The 19,624-nt window shown below is 43.4% G+C and overlaps 1 protein-coding gene across 1 annotated transcript in view; it reads left to right on the top strand.

Annotated features, from left to right (window-relative positions):
* ZNF654 (zinc finger protein 654) overlaps nt 1-6,693 on the top strand; it is a 40,933-nt gene extending 34,240 nt beyond the window's left edge. The window contains exon 9 of the mRNA XM_044284521.1: nt 6,449-6,693. Within this exon, the coding sequence (XP_044140456.1) occupies nt 6,449-6,459 (11 nt within the window). The 3' untranslated portion in view covers nt 6,460-6,693. The remainder of the gene's footprint in view (nt 1-6,448) is intronic.
* The last annotated feature ends 12,931 nt before the right edge of the window (nt 6,694-19,624 follow it).

Here is a 19,624-nt window from a genome sequence, read left to right as displayed (position 1 = left end):
ACTCGCACAGTTTTCCCGCAATGCACACGCAGCAAATCCAGGACGCCCGTGTGAAAGAGGCCTTAAACTCCCACTGATGCATCGGTTGGGCCCGGACCAACACATTCACCCCAGTCTTGCCAGAATTTCACCCTTTACTGTCGTGTAATCAGCCGCTTGATCATCTGGTAAGTTTAAAAATACCTGCTGAGGCCTGGATGCCAGGAAGTGACAACCTCAGCCCACTGATCTCGGGTAGTATCTCCCTCACAGCCAGCAACTCGAACACCGCCAGATAGGTCTCAACGTCGTCCGAAGGGGGGGTCATCTTAGGGATCGCCGTATGGACCACTTTTCCGGGCATTGTGGACGCTCTGGGATGCTCCTGCTGCTTGTAAAGCTTCACATGTTACAGCAGCTGGTTTGTTTCCTGCTGTTGCTTATTAGCCTCCCACTGTTGCAGGTTAGCCTCCACGAGGGCTTTCACGACAACATCCATTTTGTCGAGAGACACTGGTTGTAATGTCGCTGGTTTGATGTAAGACATACAACTGTGCCCGGAAAAACAAAAATATTTCGACCTTCACGCCAGCCTCACTGCACCTGCCTGCATCCTCCACTAATTGTGGAGTTTCGCTCTGGTAGACAGGATTAGCGGACGCAGTATAGAGACAACAAGTTCTTTGGATCAAAACAGTTCAGTGTTTTATTCACACTTTTGGCAAGTGACAAAACAAAGTCATATTCAAACAAAAAGTCACTTTGCAGTGTTGGTGGTAATTCACACAATGTGGCAATTCTGCCTCAGAGTCCTTGCTGACAGCAGCACCAACCTGTTTTCATGCCAAACATCATCCAGACACGAGGCTTCCAGATCCCACAGAGACCTGGCTGAGCCCAGCTTCCTATTTAAGGACAGCCAGGTGCTGCTAAAACCCGGACCGGCATTTGACCTCACCTGGATGTAAATCAGCCCAGCAGCACATGCTGGGAGGAAAATACCAGTTTTCCCAGACCAAACCTCTCACTGTGTCACAATATATAAATATATATTATAGGGATGCTGAGACGTTCATGGCTTTTCCCCCTTCCGAGTGGAATTGAAAAATGAATTTGGTACATGATTGTTTTAACTTTCTTTAATTTCAGGCAGAACCTGAGATGGAAGAGGCAAAAGGAAGTTTCACGTCTGTGGAGTTACGGGCCGTCATTAAGTTTTTGTTTCTCCAGGGAAAGTCTGCAAAGGACATTCACACTAAGATGTCACAAACACTAGGGGAGAAGTGTCCTCGGTCTGAATCTCCTTTCCCTGGAGAAACAAAAACTTCATGACTGCCCGTAACTCCCCAGACGTGAAACTTCCTTTTGCCTCTTCAATCTCATGTTCTACATGAAAATTAAAAAATTGTTATAACAATCATAAACATCAGAAATTTGCGCAGTCAGAATAGTTAATTTTCCTAACAAAATTTATAGTATCGTAAATCCTGTGCCAAATTTACGATACAAGTTCTATTTGTGTGACAAAAATTTAATCATGCACCAGAATTTTGTCTAGGTACCCAAAAAAAATTATCTGTGCGCTAAGAAATGTCTAGTGTAAGTTTTCACCATCTATAACTTAGTTTTACTACAAAAAGGTGCCAAATTTTTGGTGCGCAGAGCTTTATTTAGGCCATGCCCCCTTTTCTCGCAACTCCACACCCCTTTCCCCTTGTGAAACAAGGTGTAAACTGCTTAGAAAAGAGTGTAAAACAGTTAGTAAATGTGATGCAAAGCATGCCACGCCAGTGTTATAGTGCAAAATACCCCAGAACATGGACACCTTTTCAATAGTAAATCTGCCCCATTATGTCTGTCTATTATAGTAAATGGCCGAGTTGGCGGTATGCCATAAATGTCTTTATTGTGATGGCTGCCTTAAGATGGTCACCAAGAACCATGGGAGAGGTTGTCCTTATACTCTGAAAATCCAAGTAACCGTTAGGGTCCATTCACACAAGCGTATTTCTGGGTTTGCATCCGCTCCGTTATTTTGTGGAATGGTTGCGGACCCATTAATTTCAATGGGGCCACCGTGTGCTGTCCACACACTTAGTTCCATTCCACGGCCCTAAAAAAAAAATATAAAATATGTCCTATTCTTGTCCACGATTATAGTCATTTCTATCATAGGGCTGGCCGTGTGCGTTACGCAAAATAGTAAATGGCGCCTGTAGGTGCTCCGGCAATTTCCAGCTATGCTGAATGCAATGAACTCCGGCAGCCTGTTTTTCTACCAGAACAGCCTGCCAGAGCAGCTTGGCCCATTTTTCACACATGGAGTAATCTCAGCAAGTTCTATATTGTGCGTTTTTCTCACAGCCCTGACTCTATAGAACTGAATGGGGCTTGCATTAAAAACAAAGTATCCGGATGCAATGCGGTTTTCACTGATATTTGCTGAGAGCTGTAGATTGTTTTTCAGCATTTCTTCACTCACGTGAAAAACTCATGCAATCTGAATACAATGTGGACGGAAAAAAACATATACACTGAACACACTTGCAGATAAAACTGATTGAATGTGCGTGGAAAACCTTCAGTTTAACAATCTTTCTTGCGGATACCTCAATCACTGATTCTGGGCAGCAGATCGTGCTGTGTAAATGGTGAGCTTCTGCCCAGAAACAATGAATCTGAGATCAAGCAACCATAACTCGTCCCCATAAAGTGGAGGTGATCGCTGTGTGTAAATGCAGCTATTCACCAACACTGACGAGCAGGAAATTGAGATGGAACGGCTTCTTCCCGATAATCGCCTGCTCCATCTAGCTGTGTAAATGAACATGAAATATGTATTCATTCCCAAGGAGCCCCCACTTCACATTCTTAGGCCTGTTTCACATCTTAGTTTGACGGTCGCTACCGAGCACGGACAGAATTCCGTCCATCCCCATTAACTATAATGGAGACCAGTAAAGATCCGGTCGCAAAATGCTGAAATTCTTCAGATTCTTGGCTTGTTTGCTGGGTCGTGGCAGGATCTCCCCCAGTCCCCATCATAGTTAACGGGGCCGGCAGGTATCGGGTAGCATCCGGGAATGCTGGATCTAGACGTTTTGCCGGGGATATCTAACTAAAGGCTTACCTCAGAAACCTTGGTGTTGAGGAGGGTAATGCATTCTATATGTCCAAAAGAAGGGGCAAAGTAAAAAATATAGAAAATCGTATACTGTGTAGCTTAATATTTTTATACAGTTGGAGCTGTCGGTGGATGCTTATGAAATATACCTCTGAGGTAACCCAAACACAGTAAGTCATTATAGCCTTAAAAAGATGTTCCAGTTACAAGTTATTTCCTGTATACTGGATAAAGGATAACAAATCGGTTGGGGTAGTACCACTGGAATCCCTGCCAATCCTGAAAGTGGGGGACCAATTCCCCTTCCCAAATGGAGTATCAGGTGAGCAAACACTGCTGCCGCTCCTTTAACCTCCTAACTGTTTTGCCCGTGTCCAGCTCGGGCAATGGGAAAAGTAGCTAACTGGAGGGGGGAGGACTTCTTTAGATGCTGCTATCTCCTGAATGGTAGCAGCTAGAAACATGCAACTGGTCTTGTTTGGAAGCTGACAATCCAGGCTTTCATACAATGACAGTGAAAGTCCAAGCAACAGAATGAGAAATCACTGTTAGAAATAGTCGGGAATCATCTCGGGTAAAATCTGCTTTTACTTTCAATTTCAGCTGCATTCACAGCATCCCAATTTCTATCATTAATATCTTCCCTTGTATTGAACGTATTACTGTCATTCTGGTATGCCTGGAATGTCAGCTTTCAAACTAGACCAGTTGCATGTTTCTAGCTGCTACCATTCAGAAGATAGCAGCCCTCCGGTTAGGTACTTTTCCCACTTCTAGAGCTGGACTGGGGCAAAAACAGTTAGGATGTTAAAAGGGGATGACAGGTTCCCTTTAAAAGGGGTTGTCCTCTTGATAGGTCATCAATATCAGATCGTAAGGAGTCCAACTCCCGGCAACCCAGCCGATCAGCTATTGGAAGAGACGGTAGCACTCATACGGGTGCTGCCTTCTCTGCCCTGATTACCTGCTCGCCGCACTGGTAAGCAGGTGTAATTAGTATGGCGGCCCCATTCACTTCTATAGGATGGCTTTGTGGTATTTACTCGAACAGACGGAGCTGTCCCTTTTATATAGGAATAGGGACCCATGCTTGTAGTTACACTGGTCACCACTGCAATTACTGCGACGAGCAGGTATACAGAGAAGAGAGGGCAGCGGTCGTATGAATGCTGCCTTCTCTTCAAACAGGTGATCAGCGGGGAGAAAAGTAAGGCTCCATTCACACGTCTGCAATTTTGTTCCGAATTGCGGACCCATTCATTTCACTTCCAGGTCAGCAATTCAGTTTCCCGAAAAAAATAGAACGTCCTATTCTTGTCTGCATATTCTATTAGTGCCGGCAATGTGCGGTCCGCAAAATGCGGTACAAACATTGCCGGTTTCCGTGTTTTGCAGATCCGCAAAACACACACGGATGTGTGAATGGACCCTTAGAAGACTGTTAATCATCAGCAGATGGACGAAGAGCAGGAGCTTATGAATTATTGACTCTTCTCAAGTAGATCTGACTCCTTTTCCAGACCTGGGCTGCAATGATTGATGCAGGTTCTCGGCAACCATTTACTTTTAGCTTATGAGTAGGGGTGAGCGAATCGAGCTTTGGATCCAAGATCCGGTCCATTAGTTCCCAAACTTCGTTTTAATGCTGTACGGAGACCTGTCTGTGCATGTATGTACATCATGGAGACAAAATTCGTTAAGTTCGAAGTCGCGTGAGACTTCGGTGAATAACTTCAGCCTTCGATTCTACGGCTTTAACAAATATTTTAATACAAAAATGCAAAGTTGGCTCTGTACAGCATTAAAACAAAGTTAGGTAACGAATCGACTTCGGATCTTGGATCCATAGCTCGATTCGCTCACCCCTACTCATGATACACTGCTGAAACCAGCGCATCTGTCACTGCTTTATGTTGTCCCCTGTGAGTTCAGCATAAAATTTGATGGCAGGTTCTCTGTGCGACTGCCGTAGATAGCCCAGGCTATCTCCAACATAGAAAAGGAATGGAGCGGCAGGGTGCATGCTCCATTTCTCATGGGGAAAGGGAACCCTGTTCTCAGAATTGGTGTTCCACTAGTCATTATCCTCTATCCACTTAACTGGAATACTCTTGTCCATGGGCTGGGCTGCAGTACCAGATGCCAGTAAAAACCTTGCCGGAGGAATATGGGTCCTTTTTATAGGGGTTATCCCATGACTAATGTAAAAAATAAAAATCGGACATTATATAGTCTATGACAACCTCTTTCTAACAAAGCTAGAACCAGCCCTGTTCCTCACATCGATCCAGAGATCTCCACATGTATTTATATCAAGCTGGAAGCTCAAGAGGAGTGTATTTTCTGCTGCAGCTCAGGGGGCGTGTCTCAGCTCTCCCTATCACATCTCAGGGGGTGTGTCTCAGCTCTCCCTATCACATCTCAGGGGGTGTGTCTCAGCTCTCCCTATCACATCTCAGGGGGCGTGCCTCAGCTCTCCCTATCACAGCTCAGGAGGCAGTTGAAGAATGAAACTGAGCATGTGCGGCCAAAGAAATAAGAAAAAGAACAAACAGCAGGTGGCGCTATACAGATACATTTTCTTGAATAACTTGGTGGCTGTGCAAAATTTCGCCTTATAAGACGCAGCGCCCCATAAGACACACCTAGGTTTTAGAGGAGTAGAATAAGGAAATATTTTCCATTACACCTCAGCTCACAGCCCTAAACAGACCCCCAATGTTAATCAGATCAGCCCCCCCTTGTCAGCCATTATGCCCCCATGTCAGCCATCAGCGCAAAAAAAATAACTTACCTCCCCTGCTCCTGGACGCCTCCGCTCCTCACCACCAGCGCTCTCTCTCTTCTTCCTGGTTCTCGGCTGTCAGCTGTGAAGGCTGCGCACAGTGAGGTCACATGGTGCACAGCAGACAGCCGAGTGGAGGACCAGGAAGCAGTGAGTACAGATCCTTCACCGCTTCCCGGTCTTCCGGTACTAATGAAGCGTTTTGTTAGTATTCGCCCCATAAGACACGGCGGCATTTTTCCCCCACTTTGGGGGGGGGGGGGAACTGCGTCTTATGGGGCGAAAGATAAGGTACATGAAATTACAAAAGTATTCAGATCCAGGAGCTGGTTTGAAAACTAGAATATTTTTCGTTGGACAACCTGTTTAATACATTTTGTAGCATCTTCTGTCCGTGCGCCAGAACTGAAATCCTCTCCAGCCTGGTTAACAAATATACTGGTTTAAATTTATTAGAGTTCCCGAAAGTTGTTTTAAATCCAACTTAAAATCAAATATATACAAGACCTATCAACTGTGATGCTCATTAATAATTAATATGTTCCCTCTTTGTTCCATAGGTGCCTGGTGAAAACTTGCACAAGAAGACACAACCATCTCCTCCCTGCCACCCGGGACTAAATTTGGCCTTAAACAATAGGACTTTACCAGCTTTCACGTTTTTACTAAGATTTCTTGTGGAGTGTTAAATGTGTATAATTCAAGTCCAGAAAAAATGTTCACTTTTACATTTTAGCAACAAAAAAATAAATAATGTGCCATGTAATTTTGGTGTGTACCGCCTTGAAGATTGAATCGAATAAAATATTTTATATTTATCTCAACGGCCTATGTAAGACTCATTCATCCAGACATGAGTGACAATGGATCATGTATCCAGCGAATGCTCATTTTGGAGGCAGCTCAGGGGGTGACCCAGCGGGTGAGTGGAGACTAATATTCAGGCTCCATGTGAAAAATTATGCAAATTAGTTCATGTTTTTTTTAGAACCAAATACGTATATCATTAGGATTTCTATAGAATTTGTTAGATTTTGATGCCCAGGATAGGTCATCAATATCAGATCAGCGGGGTCCAAGTCCTGGGGGAAATCTCGCAGTGAGGGAAGGACTTTCGCCAGCAGCCAGTTTCCTCACTGCGACGTATTAAGCGCAGTGAGGCTGTCGGTGAACGTCCTTCCCTCACTGCGCCTGCACTGAACAGGAGGGCGCAGGCGCAAGAATTCCCCGGCAGACAGGAGACCAACGCTGCCTGGCCCTGTCAATCAAGTGTAGAAGGGCGTGAAAAGAGGTAAGTGAACGGAGCTTCTAGCAGCAGGTGCACCTAGAGGCTCATTTGCATATTATAAAAGTTTTGTTTTTCATAATAACGGTGGCATATAGTGACATGAGACTAATATAGTTATGTTCAGCTGACATTAGCACATCACTAATGTCAGCCAGGTTAATACCCATTGTTCAGGTGACAGAAACCCTTTAAGTATAGAACGGGTCAGCAACCTTCGGCACTCCAGCTGCTGTGAAACTACAACTCCCAGCATGCACACTTGCTTGGCTGTTCTTGTTTCTCCCATAGAAGTGAATAGAGCATGCTGGAATTTGGAGTTTCAGAACAGCTGGAATGCCGGAGGTTGCTGATCCCTGGTATAGGACATCCAAATAATTAAAATTTCGGTTTTAGACTTTTTTTAAATAGTATCTGTCACAGTTTGGGAGCATGGCAGACCTGGCCACTGGAGGAAATGGCTGCCTCATCATATAGCACTGCTTTAAGTCAATATCATGAGATAGAGCTCATGACAAACGTATTGGGGCCGCAAAAAAATGGAAATCAATCCCCGTTCGTTCTGTGTCTGCTTTATCATCCACATTACGGACAAGAATAGGACTGTTCAATTATGGGCCTTCCGTTCCGCAAAATGCGGAACGCACAAGGGCAGTATCTGTTTTGCGGATATGCAATTTGTGGACTGCAAAACATCAATGGTCAAATGCATGAGGCCTTACAGGCACACTTCTGGCTACGAATCTCATCCTACAGGGGGTCTGAGAACCCAAACTAACAGCATCATAAGGACCAGTCAGACTGATGATTGATTTAAAATGGCTGCGAGGAACCCAACATATTAGTGGACAAGAAAGCTGACGGATCTTCTGATACAGATGTGGCTGAAACCTAACATGGACTTTTGTGCGTGTAATCTTCCCCCATCAGTCAGAGCATACTTGCCCTCTGCCACATATGGGGGCTTTTTTCCCCCCCGGGAGTGAGTACATGAAACTCGACCATCTTATCACCCCTCTGCGCTGAATTGCTGTTTTATTAATGACCTGACCCAGACATTTAACAGCATCCGGATCACAGCGTCAGATTAGTCGATTAGAGAATCGTGTCCTAATTGAAATTGACAGGAGCCTCCCCCCCCCCCACCTTGGTCTCTAGCCCTAGCCGTACAGCTAAGGCCCCTTGCAGAAGAGCATGCGTGGATTAGGTCCGGACGCGTTGCGGATGCGTTCAGTGAAAAATGTGTGATTTCACAACCAAGTTCATTCAGTTTTGTCTGCGATTTTAAATGCGATTTAATGCGTTTTGCACGTGCGTGATAAAAAACTGTTTACAAACATCTCTTAGCAACCATTAGTGACAAACGCATCGCATCCGCACTTGCTTGCAGAAGCGATGTGATTTTCACACAGCCCCTATTCACTTCTATGGGGCCAACGTTGCGTGAAAAATCGCTAAATATAGAACATGCTGCGATTTTCACGCAACTCACAAGTGAAGCATGAAAACCGACGCTCATGTGCACAGACTCATTGAAATGAATGGGTCCGGATTCCGTGCGGGTGCAATGCGTTCGCATCATGCAGAATACTCGCTTGTGTGAAAGGGGCCTAACAAGGAGGCCTCCCTATCCCCCCAACCCTATACACATAATAGGTGATTTATATACCGCACTAATACACTTTTACTAATATAATTTTTATACACCATTAAGCACAGAGTGCAGGCTATATCATGGGGTGCTTTCACTTGAACTGACAGACTGAATGGAGCTTAGAGAATCAGATTAGCACATCTGTGGGAGTGTACTATGCCCTCAGGCAAGGGGGCAGCGTGCCAAGAAGTAGAATGGTGTCATGTGTCAGCTACTTAGACATGCCGTATCATGACTGCTGTATAGCTGTCCCATCAAACAGCCTGGTAGTGTAACCCAGGGGTGGATTGGCCATAGACCTTACAGGGAAATTTCCTGGTGGGCCGATGCCCTGGGGGCTGCCCAAGCACTCCTCTGCTGTTGGTGCTCATGTACCCGGCTAGAGACCACACATGCCCTCCTGAATTCATCTCACTCCCTATGCCCCCTGCTCATAGATGGACAGCTTTTAGGGCAATATATTACGTCAGTGTGTTATGTAGTTCTGATGGGACGGTATTTTGTGCTATGACATTGCTGACCGCTCCTACTTGTGTTACCCACCTTCTGTCAATTTGGACGCCATTACATAGGCCACTTTTATTTTATTTTTTTCCAGGGCCACTTTAAGTTCCCAGTCCGCCCCTGGTGTAACCACAGTCCCTGTGAGGTTAATTACCAAATACGTACAAAGACACCGATCAAACGATATTTATATATTCAAAGGGCTTTATTGAATCATTTTAATTGTAAAATTATTTAGCGAATACCAACAAACACAAGTGATAAATGCGGCTAAAACAACACACAATAATCTTTCTACAAACTTTTGTTAGGATATTATAAATAGCAGTACATACACTGCCTGTCCCAAAAAAAAGTCGCCACCTGGATTTAAAGGGAGTCTGTCAGCAGATTTACCCCTTTTTAACAGTTGCCATTATGCTGTAGCCGCAAAACAGACGATTAACACAGTACCTTGATACGCTTTGGTGGACTTTTAAATCTGCCAAAAACGAACTTTGATGAGGGCTCGCAAGTGCCCAGGGCGGAGTCCACCGTGTTGGAGCCCAGGCAGCTCTGCCTCTTCGGCTCTTATCCCCGCCCAGCCTCCTCCTCTGCTCGCCTATCTGTTGTCTCTCCCCCTCAGCGAGATCCCGCGCCGACGCGATGACTTCCTTGGTCGGGGCATGCGCATAAGCTACTGCGATGCCGTGTCAGCAATGGGCATTGCAGTGCGCATGCCCCGGCCAAGGAAGTTATCGCATCGGCGCGGGATCTCGCTGAGGGGGAGAGACAACAGATAGGCGAGCAGAGGAGGAGGCTGGGCGGGGATAAGAGCCGAAGAGGCAGAGCTGCCTGGGCTCCAACACGGTGGACTCCGCCCTGGGCACTTGCGAGCCCTCATCAAAGTTCGTTTTTGGCAGATTTAAAAGTCCACCAAAGCGTATCAAGGTACTGTGTTAATCGTCTGTTTTGCGGCTACAGCATAATGGCAACTGTTAAAAAGGGGTAAATCTGCTGACAGACTCCCTTTAACTCAGCAAATAGTTATGAGCCTCCTATTGGATAATTACTGCATGGGCGATTATCTTACAGCTGGCAACAAGTTATTTAACCCCAACTGGTGCAATGAGTTCCTTCTTAAACAACCATGTCGAAAGACACATCTCGTGGTCGTGGAAAAGATGTTAGTCTGTTTGAGAAGGGTCAAATCATTTGCTGCATTAAGCAGAGAAAACATCTAAGGAGATTGCAGAATCTACTAAAATTGGGTTAAGAACTGTCCAACACATTATTAAAAATTGGAAGGATAGTGGCGACCCAGCGTATTCGAGGAAGAAATGTGGCGGGAAAAAAATCCTGAATGATCGTGATCGGCGATCACTTACAGGTGAAACTCGAAAAATTTGAATATCGTGCAAAAGTCCATTTATTTCAGTAATGCAAATTTAAAGGAATTGCATTAATGCAGCTTAAAATTAGAATTTTGTGAAAAGGTTCAATATTCTAGGCTCAAAGTGTCAGACTTTAGTCAGCTAATTAATCCATATCCCCTGAGCAAAGGGGACCTCAAAATTGTGACTTTTGGGTTTCTTAAGCTGTAAGCATCCAAATTATAACAAATAAAGGCTTGAAATATCTCACCTTGCATGTAATGAGTCTATCTCGTTTCACCTTTTAAGTTGGATTACTGAAATAAATTAACTTTGCACGATATCCTAATTTTTCGAGTTTCATCTGTAAACATTTGGTGAAATCAAATCGAAGAAAAACAACAGTAGAACTCAGGGCTATGTTTAATAGTGAAAGTAAGAGCATTTCCACACGCACAATGCAAAGGGAACTCAAAGGATTGGGACTGAACAGCTGTGTAGCCGGAAGAAAACCACTAATCAGTGAGGCAAACCAGAAAAAAAGCTTCAATTTGCTAGGGAGCATAAAGATTGGACTCTGGAGCAATGGAAGAAGGTCATGTGGTCTGATGAGTCTAGATTTACCCTGTTCCAGAGTGATGGGCGCATCAGGGTAAGAAGAGAGGCAGATGAAGTGATGCACCCATCATGCCTAGTGCCTACTGTACAAGCCTGTGGGGGCAGTGCTATGATCTGGGCTTGCTGCAGTTGGTCAGGTCTAGGTTCAGCAACAGTATGTGCTCCAAGTATGTGCTCAGCTGACTACCTGAACATACTGAATGACCAGGTTATTCCATCAATGGATTTGTTCTTTCCTGATGGCACAGACATATTCCAAGATGACAATGCCAGGATTCATCTGGCTCAAATTGTGAAAGAGTGGTTCAGGGAGCATGAGACATCATTTTCTCACATGGATCGGCCACCCCAGAGTCCAGACCTTAACCCCATTGAGAATCTTTTTTTTTTGGTGGCGACTTTTTGGGGGACAGGCAGTGTATATACACATACAAGAAAATAAGACCACTGTATTACAGAGTTAAGTAAAAAATATTAAAAGCTTTATTTAAAAAGTTATATCCATCACATGAAGCAACGTTTCGACAGCAAAAAATACCTTTGACTGCTTGACAAAGGTGTTTTTATGCTGAAACGTTGCATCATGTGATGGATGTACCTTTTTGAATAAAGCTGTTTAATATATTTGACTTAAACCTGCAATACTGTGGTCTTCTTTTCTTGGATGTTTAACCAGGCTGCTATTCTGTGGCCACGTGCACAACGGGAGAAGAAACTGCTGACACTCAATATTTTATACTTACAGTAGGTGGGGGGGGGGGCCCACTTTTTTTTATTGCTATGGGGCCCCTTTGATTTCTATGTATGCCCCTTCATATATGTATATAACAGTATTATACTGAAAGAAAGGAACCGGGCAGTTTGTAATAGCGGTAAAGACGTTTTTTAGGCAGTACGCTTGATTATGTGGGAGCTGTGGTTGGGAAAAGCATGAATTCTGTGCTGCGGGGAGGCTGTAGCAAAAGGTTGATTCAAATCCATTTTTGAAGGCTATGTACAACTTCAGAGGCTTTTTTTTATGATTGCATGTTACTCATTTTTGGCTAAAAATCATTTTTTCAACTGGCCTTTATTAAAAATATAGATCTGTTCTGTCACAAAGGGTTAACAGTTTTTCTAGCTATGTGACTGGTGCTTTCACTTTCTAATAAACCTTATCTCTAAACTACTAAGAGGTCATAAACACACATTCTTATCAGTAAGATAAGAACTGAGCTATAATAAGTGTTTATACTGTCAGAGACCAAAGATAAGGAGTCCATCTGATCCTGGTCTGACGGAAAAGACAGAAAATCCAGAGGTTGCTAGTAGAGCATCTCAGCTATGTACAGAAAAAAGGATGCCATATTTTTAATAAAAAAACTATTCAAAAAAAGCTTTTTAGCTCAAAATGAGTACAATGTAATAATTTTTAAAAAAACTGCCCCAAACGTGTACATAGCCTTTAAGCCGTCCAGAATCTCTAGTAGTGGACTGTCCCATCCGTTCAGTATACTTCTTGACTGCGCCGTGACTTTGTGTTGTATTTTGTATCAAGTCTAGCATGTTAGACCCGGGAATGACATTAGCCTTCAGCATTTTTTTAAATCGTGGGTTGATAGCCTCACAGATCGCGTCAGCTATATCAGGTACAGTACTTGACAATTGTTGATGGTCAGGTATAGGAGGCATAACAAGGTTTAATGTCGCCAGTTCTTTTGCATCAAAACGCATTGCACCCGCGCGGAAAAAACTGAACAACTGAACGCAATCACAGACAAAACTGACTGAACTTGCTTGCAAAATAGTGCGAGTTTCACTGAACGCACCCTGAACGCATCTGGAGCAAATCCATCACGCTCGTGTGAAAGAGGCCTAAGGCCCCTTTCACAGGGGTGAGTATTCCACGCGGATGAGATGCGTGAGTTGAACGCATTGCACCCGCGCTGAATCCTGACCCATTCATTTCTATGGAGCTGTGCACACGAGCGGTGATTTTCACGCATCACTTGTGCGTTGCGTGAAAATCGCAGCATGTTCCTCTTTGTGCGTTTTTCACGTAACGCAGGCCCCATATAAATGAATAGGGTTGAGTGAAAATCGCAAGCATCCGCAAGCAAGTGCAGATGTGGTGCGATTTTTACGCACGGTTGCTAGGTGACGATCGGGATGGGGACCCGATCATTATTATTTCCCCTTATAACATGGCTATAAGGGAAAATAATAGCATTCTGAATACAGAATGCATAGTACAATAGCGCTGGAGGGGTTAAAAAAATATAAAAAAATAATTTAACTCACCTTAATCCACTTTGATGACGTCACTACGCTTATCACATGATCCATCACCATGGTGATGGAACATGTGATGGACCATGTGATGAACACAGTGACGTCATCAAAGGTCCTATTGCTCACAGATGAAGACAGAAGAGATGCCAGCTGCGTGAACAAGTGGATTGAGGTGAGTTACATTTTTATTTAATTTTTTTTAACCCCTCCAGCGCTATTGTACTATGCATTCTGCATTCAGAATGCTATTATTTTCCCTTATAACCATGTTATAAGGGGAAATAATACAATCTACACTACAACTAACCCAAACCTGAACTTCTGTCAAGAAGTTCGGGTCTGGGTACCACAGTCGGTTTTTTATCAGACGCGTGCAAAACACATTGCACCCGCGTGATAAAAACTGAACATCGGAACACTGAACATGGAGATTAAAGGGTTTTTGAAATATACACCGATATGGAAAAATCTTAATTTAAAGGAATTGGAAACAATAAGAGATTATATAGATTGGGAGAAAAAAAAAAGGAGTGAAATACCTAGAACAGATTTTCGAGGGAGATAAGCTGAAGGACTTCAATATAATGGTGTCGGAATTTGGGATCCCCCATAGGGACTTGTTTAAATACTTCCAGCTTAGGAATGCATTGCGGATAGTGGTACAGGGGGATAGGTACCGAAGGGAAACATCAGATATGTTGGACAAGTTTATTGCAGCAGGGGAAGGAGGTGGAATAACTGCAAAGAGATATAAGATCTTGATGGAGGAAAAAAGAAAAATAATTACAATGCTTGCCGTGAAGAAATGGCAGAAAGACTTAGATTCCTTCACGGAGGAAAAATGGAGTGATGCCCTTAGAAATTACGCGACAATTTCGGATAGGGGTTCGCACAAGATCTCACAATTTTTTATAATACATAGACTACATCGTTCTCCATGGATGTTAAAAAGAATGGGAGTGAGACCAACAGATAAATGTTTAAAATGTTGGGAGGAGAGAGCTGATTTGATACACTGTTTCTGGAGGTGTCCCAAGCTTCATAGATACTGGACAGAAATTATGGAAACTGTGTTTTTGTTACTGAAGGTCCGAGTACCAAATGACCCAGTAATTTGTATTTTAGGGGCAACCGAACATTTGAAATTGAATAAAAATATACGATTGGTTTTGAATAAAGTATTATTTCAGGCCAGAATCCTGATACTTAGGAAATGGATAAAGGTAGACCCACCGACGGTGGAACAGTGGAGGGAAACAATAGACAAGTTAATTAAAGAAGAAAGTGGGACGAAGAATTATACTAAAAAATTCCCAAATCTCGACCAGGTCTGGAAAAATTGGGTACTTTATTTTATTTTTTTTTTATTTTTTTCTCTCTCTCTCTCTCTCTCCACGTGGGGGGAAATGGGAGGGTGGGCGTTGGGAGGTGGTCGGGAATGGGGTGAAGGAAAGAAAAAAATAAATAAAATAGAAATGAAAGATGAATAGTAATTACTATTTGTTAATAATTTTTCTTATGTACTGTTGGGATAATGTTTTGCTATGGATGTATTTATTGTACGAAATCGAAATAAAAAAGATTTAAGCAAAAAAAAAAAAGAACATCGGAACGCAATCGCAGTCAAAACTGACTGCAATTGCGTTCCTACTCGCGCGGGTTTGCCGCAATGCACCGGGACGCATCCGGACACGTTCGTGTGCAAGGGGCCTAAGTCTTGTTATTAATAGAATTGCAAAGCTCAAGAGCGGGCCTATAAGCGTGACAGATTAGCTCTGGATGCGTTCAGGGTGCGTTCAGTGAAACTCGCACCATTTTGCAAACAAGTTAAGTCAGTTTTGTCTGCAATTGTGTTCAGTTGTTCAGTTTTTTCCACGCGGGTGCAATGCGTTTTGATGCGTTTTTTTACGCGCGTGATAAAAAACTGACATTTTACAAACATCTCTTGGCAACCATCAGTGAAAAACGCATTGCATCTGCACTTGCTTCCAGATGCAATGTGTGTTTCACTGAAGCCCCATTCACTTCTCTGGGGCCAGGGCTGCGTGAAAAATGCATAATATAGAACATTATAAAACAGTATACTGGGCACTCGCACTATAGGTAGAACCATAAAATAGAATAGAAACAATATTAATTATTAATATTGTTTCTATTCTATTTTATGGTTCTACCTATAGTGCGAGTGCCCAGTATACTGTTTTATATTGTTTTTCTTGTAAAGGAGGGGCGAATCCTTTTTTACTGTAAGCACCTCCTTCTGTGGCCCCACTCACTCCTGTGCGTCTCATAACAGTTACATAATATAGAACATACTGCTTTTTTACGCAACGCAGAACTGATGCATGAAAAAAACGCTCATGTACACAGACCCATTGAAATGAATGGGTAAAGATTCAGTGCTGGTGCTATGCGTTCACATCACACATTGCACCCGCGCGGAAAACTCGCTCGTGTGAAAGGGGCCTAAGGCTGCCAGACTGATTCACTATGCGCTTCTTTTTCTTTATGGCTATACCTTTAGCACACAGCTTCCTTATAGCATTACGCCACTTATTTAGTATATTTTTTTACCTTATTTTAGACCTTTTAAGATAATTAAGGCAATCTCTCTTATGGCCATGATTAAAGCGGTTGTCTCACTTCAGAAAAATGCATTTATAATTAGAGAAAGTTAATACAAGACACAAAAATATTGTTATGACCACTCTGCACCAGCAGCGGTGACCATACTTCCACACTAGAGGAAAAAGTGCCAGACTCTCTGGTAGCCGGGACTAGTGTTGAGCGAAGCGAATTTCGGATGCTACATCTGAAGTCTCTTCGTTCAATACTTCGGATCTGTCTCCATACAGTATTAAAATGTATGGGCTCCGATAAGCCCTAGTTAGTTATTCGCGAAGTCGCACGAGACTTCGTTCAATAACTTCGGTAGTATATTTTTAAAGTGGAAAACCACTTTCAAACTTGGAACTGAACTCGGGTGGTAGCAGCGGTGGAAATAACTCCTGGATACGAACCGTGTATAATGTGATGGAAAAATCAATCCCGCCAGCAAAGGAGGCAATATGGACAATCACAATACATTAGTAAGTGCCTTGTATTACATTTCTCTACACATGATGAATGCCACTTGCTGAGGTGACACAATCCTTTTAAATCTTTACTGGTATTGCACAATATAGACTTTCTGGCTTTCACCAATGTTTTTAAGACATTTTCACTAGCACTTTCCATGGGATAATCATTAATAGTCACTTTTACCTTGTCAGGAGGGAATAGCTCATCATCTAGAAATGTGCGGAAGGCCTTCAATAACCCTGATATTGGGAAAGGGACGAGACAGTTCATCATATAGTTTTATAGTCTGACTTTGACACTTCCAGAAGGTGGCGCTATGGAGATGGTTCCCTGGGAGAAACCTATTTGCAGACACTATAGTAATAACAGTAAGGATTATTGCTGAGAGGATATCTAATATACACTCATGGACAAAAAAATTACACACCAAGACGTTGTTGGAACTGAATGAAACTTTCTATGTGTAAACGTAATGATGGAAGATATAAGTGATTACATTATTAGAGCAAAAAATAAGTTTATTGTGGAAAACTATACAACAGAAAGGAGCCTCTAGTACCTGCTGGACACCTGTAGCTTGGATACAAGATGAGATACGGTTGGACATGGAGGCATACAGGTTCTGTAGTATCCTGCAGCACTTTTGCCCCAGATGTTGCTGCTGGGTCAGTAGAACCTGCACACTTGCAGGTTGATGAAGCTGTCATCCTAGCTGGTGCCATAAATGCTCTATTGGCAATAAATCTGGCGACCGGACAGGCTAAGGAAGTGTTATAATGTAGCAGAAACATTCCTGGGAAACCCTTGCTGTGCGGGTGAGCATTAACCTGCTGAAAAAGGCCAGTTGGAAGCCCTCACGTATTGCTGCGCTCAGTGCAGTTTCTAGGTAAAATTTCTCTCGGGGCGAGTGTCAACCCCCCCCCTCCCCTATCAAAACTGCTCGATGAAATCATATCAGAATAGTACTTGCAACCGTCTCACCAGGGGCGTAGGTATAGGGGGTGCAGAGGTAGCAGTCGCTACCGGGCCCAGGAGCCTGAGGGGGCCCAAAAAGAAGACGCCAGTATTATAGAAAGTGCATGCTGGTCAAGTTACACCTCTGGCTGGAGGGAAGGGGTTAGGCCATAAATTTGGCATGGGGGGGGCATTTCAATTTTTTGCCTCAGGAAGCACGAAGCCTATGTGCTTCCCTGGCCACAAAACACTGAGGAAAGGGGGGCCCAAGCTGAACTCTTGCACCAGGGCCCGTGAACCTTTAGCTACGCCCCTGCGTCTCACGATATTTTTTTTTTTTTTTATGCTCAACACAATATTTATTGAGAGCAAAAGAAAATCCTAAATCACTGCTTAAACTGCTAAAAGTCACAGGCAGAGTGGTACAGGAGAACTGCAGTATAAAGGAAGGCAATACCCTTAGAAGAGTAGTCATGAAATACAATCATCAATAATGCGCAAAACCAAAAAACTGTCATGTTAGCATTTAATAACTAACTAAAACCCAATCACAGCAGGTCTCAACTAGCACACGCAAGTAAATGTACAAAAACTAAGTAACATATAAAACCAGATTCATCGCATAGATGGCAAGGCGGATTACTGTATACTGTACATAAATGTATGGAGGTTACACCATGCCGGACAATATAACCCCTGTGCCATGATGGTACAATAAACAGTATAACCCTACACAGTGTAGCGGTATACTGTACATTGTGTGGCACAGTGTAGCGGTATACTGTACATTGTGTGGCACAGTGTAGCGGTATACTGTACATTGTGTGGCACAGTGTAGCGGTATACTGTACATTGTGTGGCACAGTGTAGCGGTATACTGTACATTGTGTGGCACAGTGTAGCGGTATACTGTACATTGTGTGGCACAGTGTAGCGGTATACTGTACATTGTGTGGCACAGTGTAGCGGTATACTGTACATTGTGTGGCACAGTGTAGCGGTATACTGTACATTGTGTGGCACAGTGTAGCGGTATACTGTACATTGTGTGGCACAGTGTAGCGGTATACTGTACATTGTGTGGCACAGTGTAGCGGTATACTGTACATTGTGGGGCACAGTGTAGCGGTATACTGTACATTGTGGGGCACAGTGTAGCGGTATACTGTACATTGTGGGGCACAGTGTAGCGGTATACTGTATATTGTGGGGCACAGTGTAGCGGTATACTGTATATTGTGGGGCACAGTGTAGCGGTATACTGTATATTGTGGGGCACAGTGTAGAGGTATACTGTATATTGTGGGGCACAGTGTAGAGGTATACTGTATATTGTGGGGCACAGTGTAGAGGTATACTGTATATTGTGTGGCAGTGTAGCGGTATACTGTACATTGTGTGGCACAGTGTAGCGGTATACTGTACATTGTGTGGCACAGTGTAGCGGTATACTGTACATTGTGTGGCACAGTGTAGAGGTATACTGTATATTGTGTGGCACAGTGTAGAGGTATACTGTATATTGTGTGGCACAGTGTAGCGGTATACTGTATATTGTGTGGCACAGTGTAGCGGTATACTGTATATTGTGTGGCACAGTGTAGAGGTATACTGTATATTGTGTGGCACAGTGTAGCGGTATACTGTATATTGTGTGGCACAGTGTAGAGGTATACTGTATATTGTGGGGCACAATGTAGAGGTATACTGTATATTGTGTGGCACAGTGTAGAGGTATACTGTATATTGTATGGCACAGTGTAGCGGTATACTGTATATTGTATGGCACAGTGTAGCGGTATACTGTATATTGTATGGCACAGTGTAGCGGTATACTGTATATTGTGTGGCACAGTGTAGCGGTATACTGTACATTGTGTGGCACAGTGTAGAGGTATACTGTATATTGTGTGGCACAGTGTAGAGGTATACTGTATATTGTGGGGCACAGTGCATGCTATATGTGTATAACATGAACATATTTCACATGAAAACTTACAGTTACTTGGCTTGGTCC

Source organism: Bufo gargarizans, chromosome 3, assembly GCF_014858855.1.
Source record: "Bufo gargarizans isolate SCDJY-AF-19 chromosome 3, ASM1485885v1, whole genome shotgun sequence".
Taxonomy (NCBI): domain Eukaryota; kingdom Metazoa; phylum Chordata; class Amphibia; order Anura; family Bufonidae; genus Bufo; species Bufo gargarizans.
Note: the sequence above shows the minus strand (reverse complement) of the source record. Positions and strands in the feature narration are given on the sequence as shown.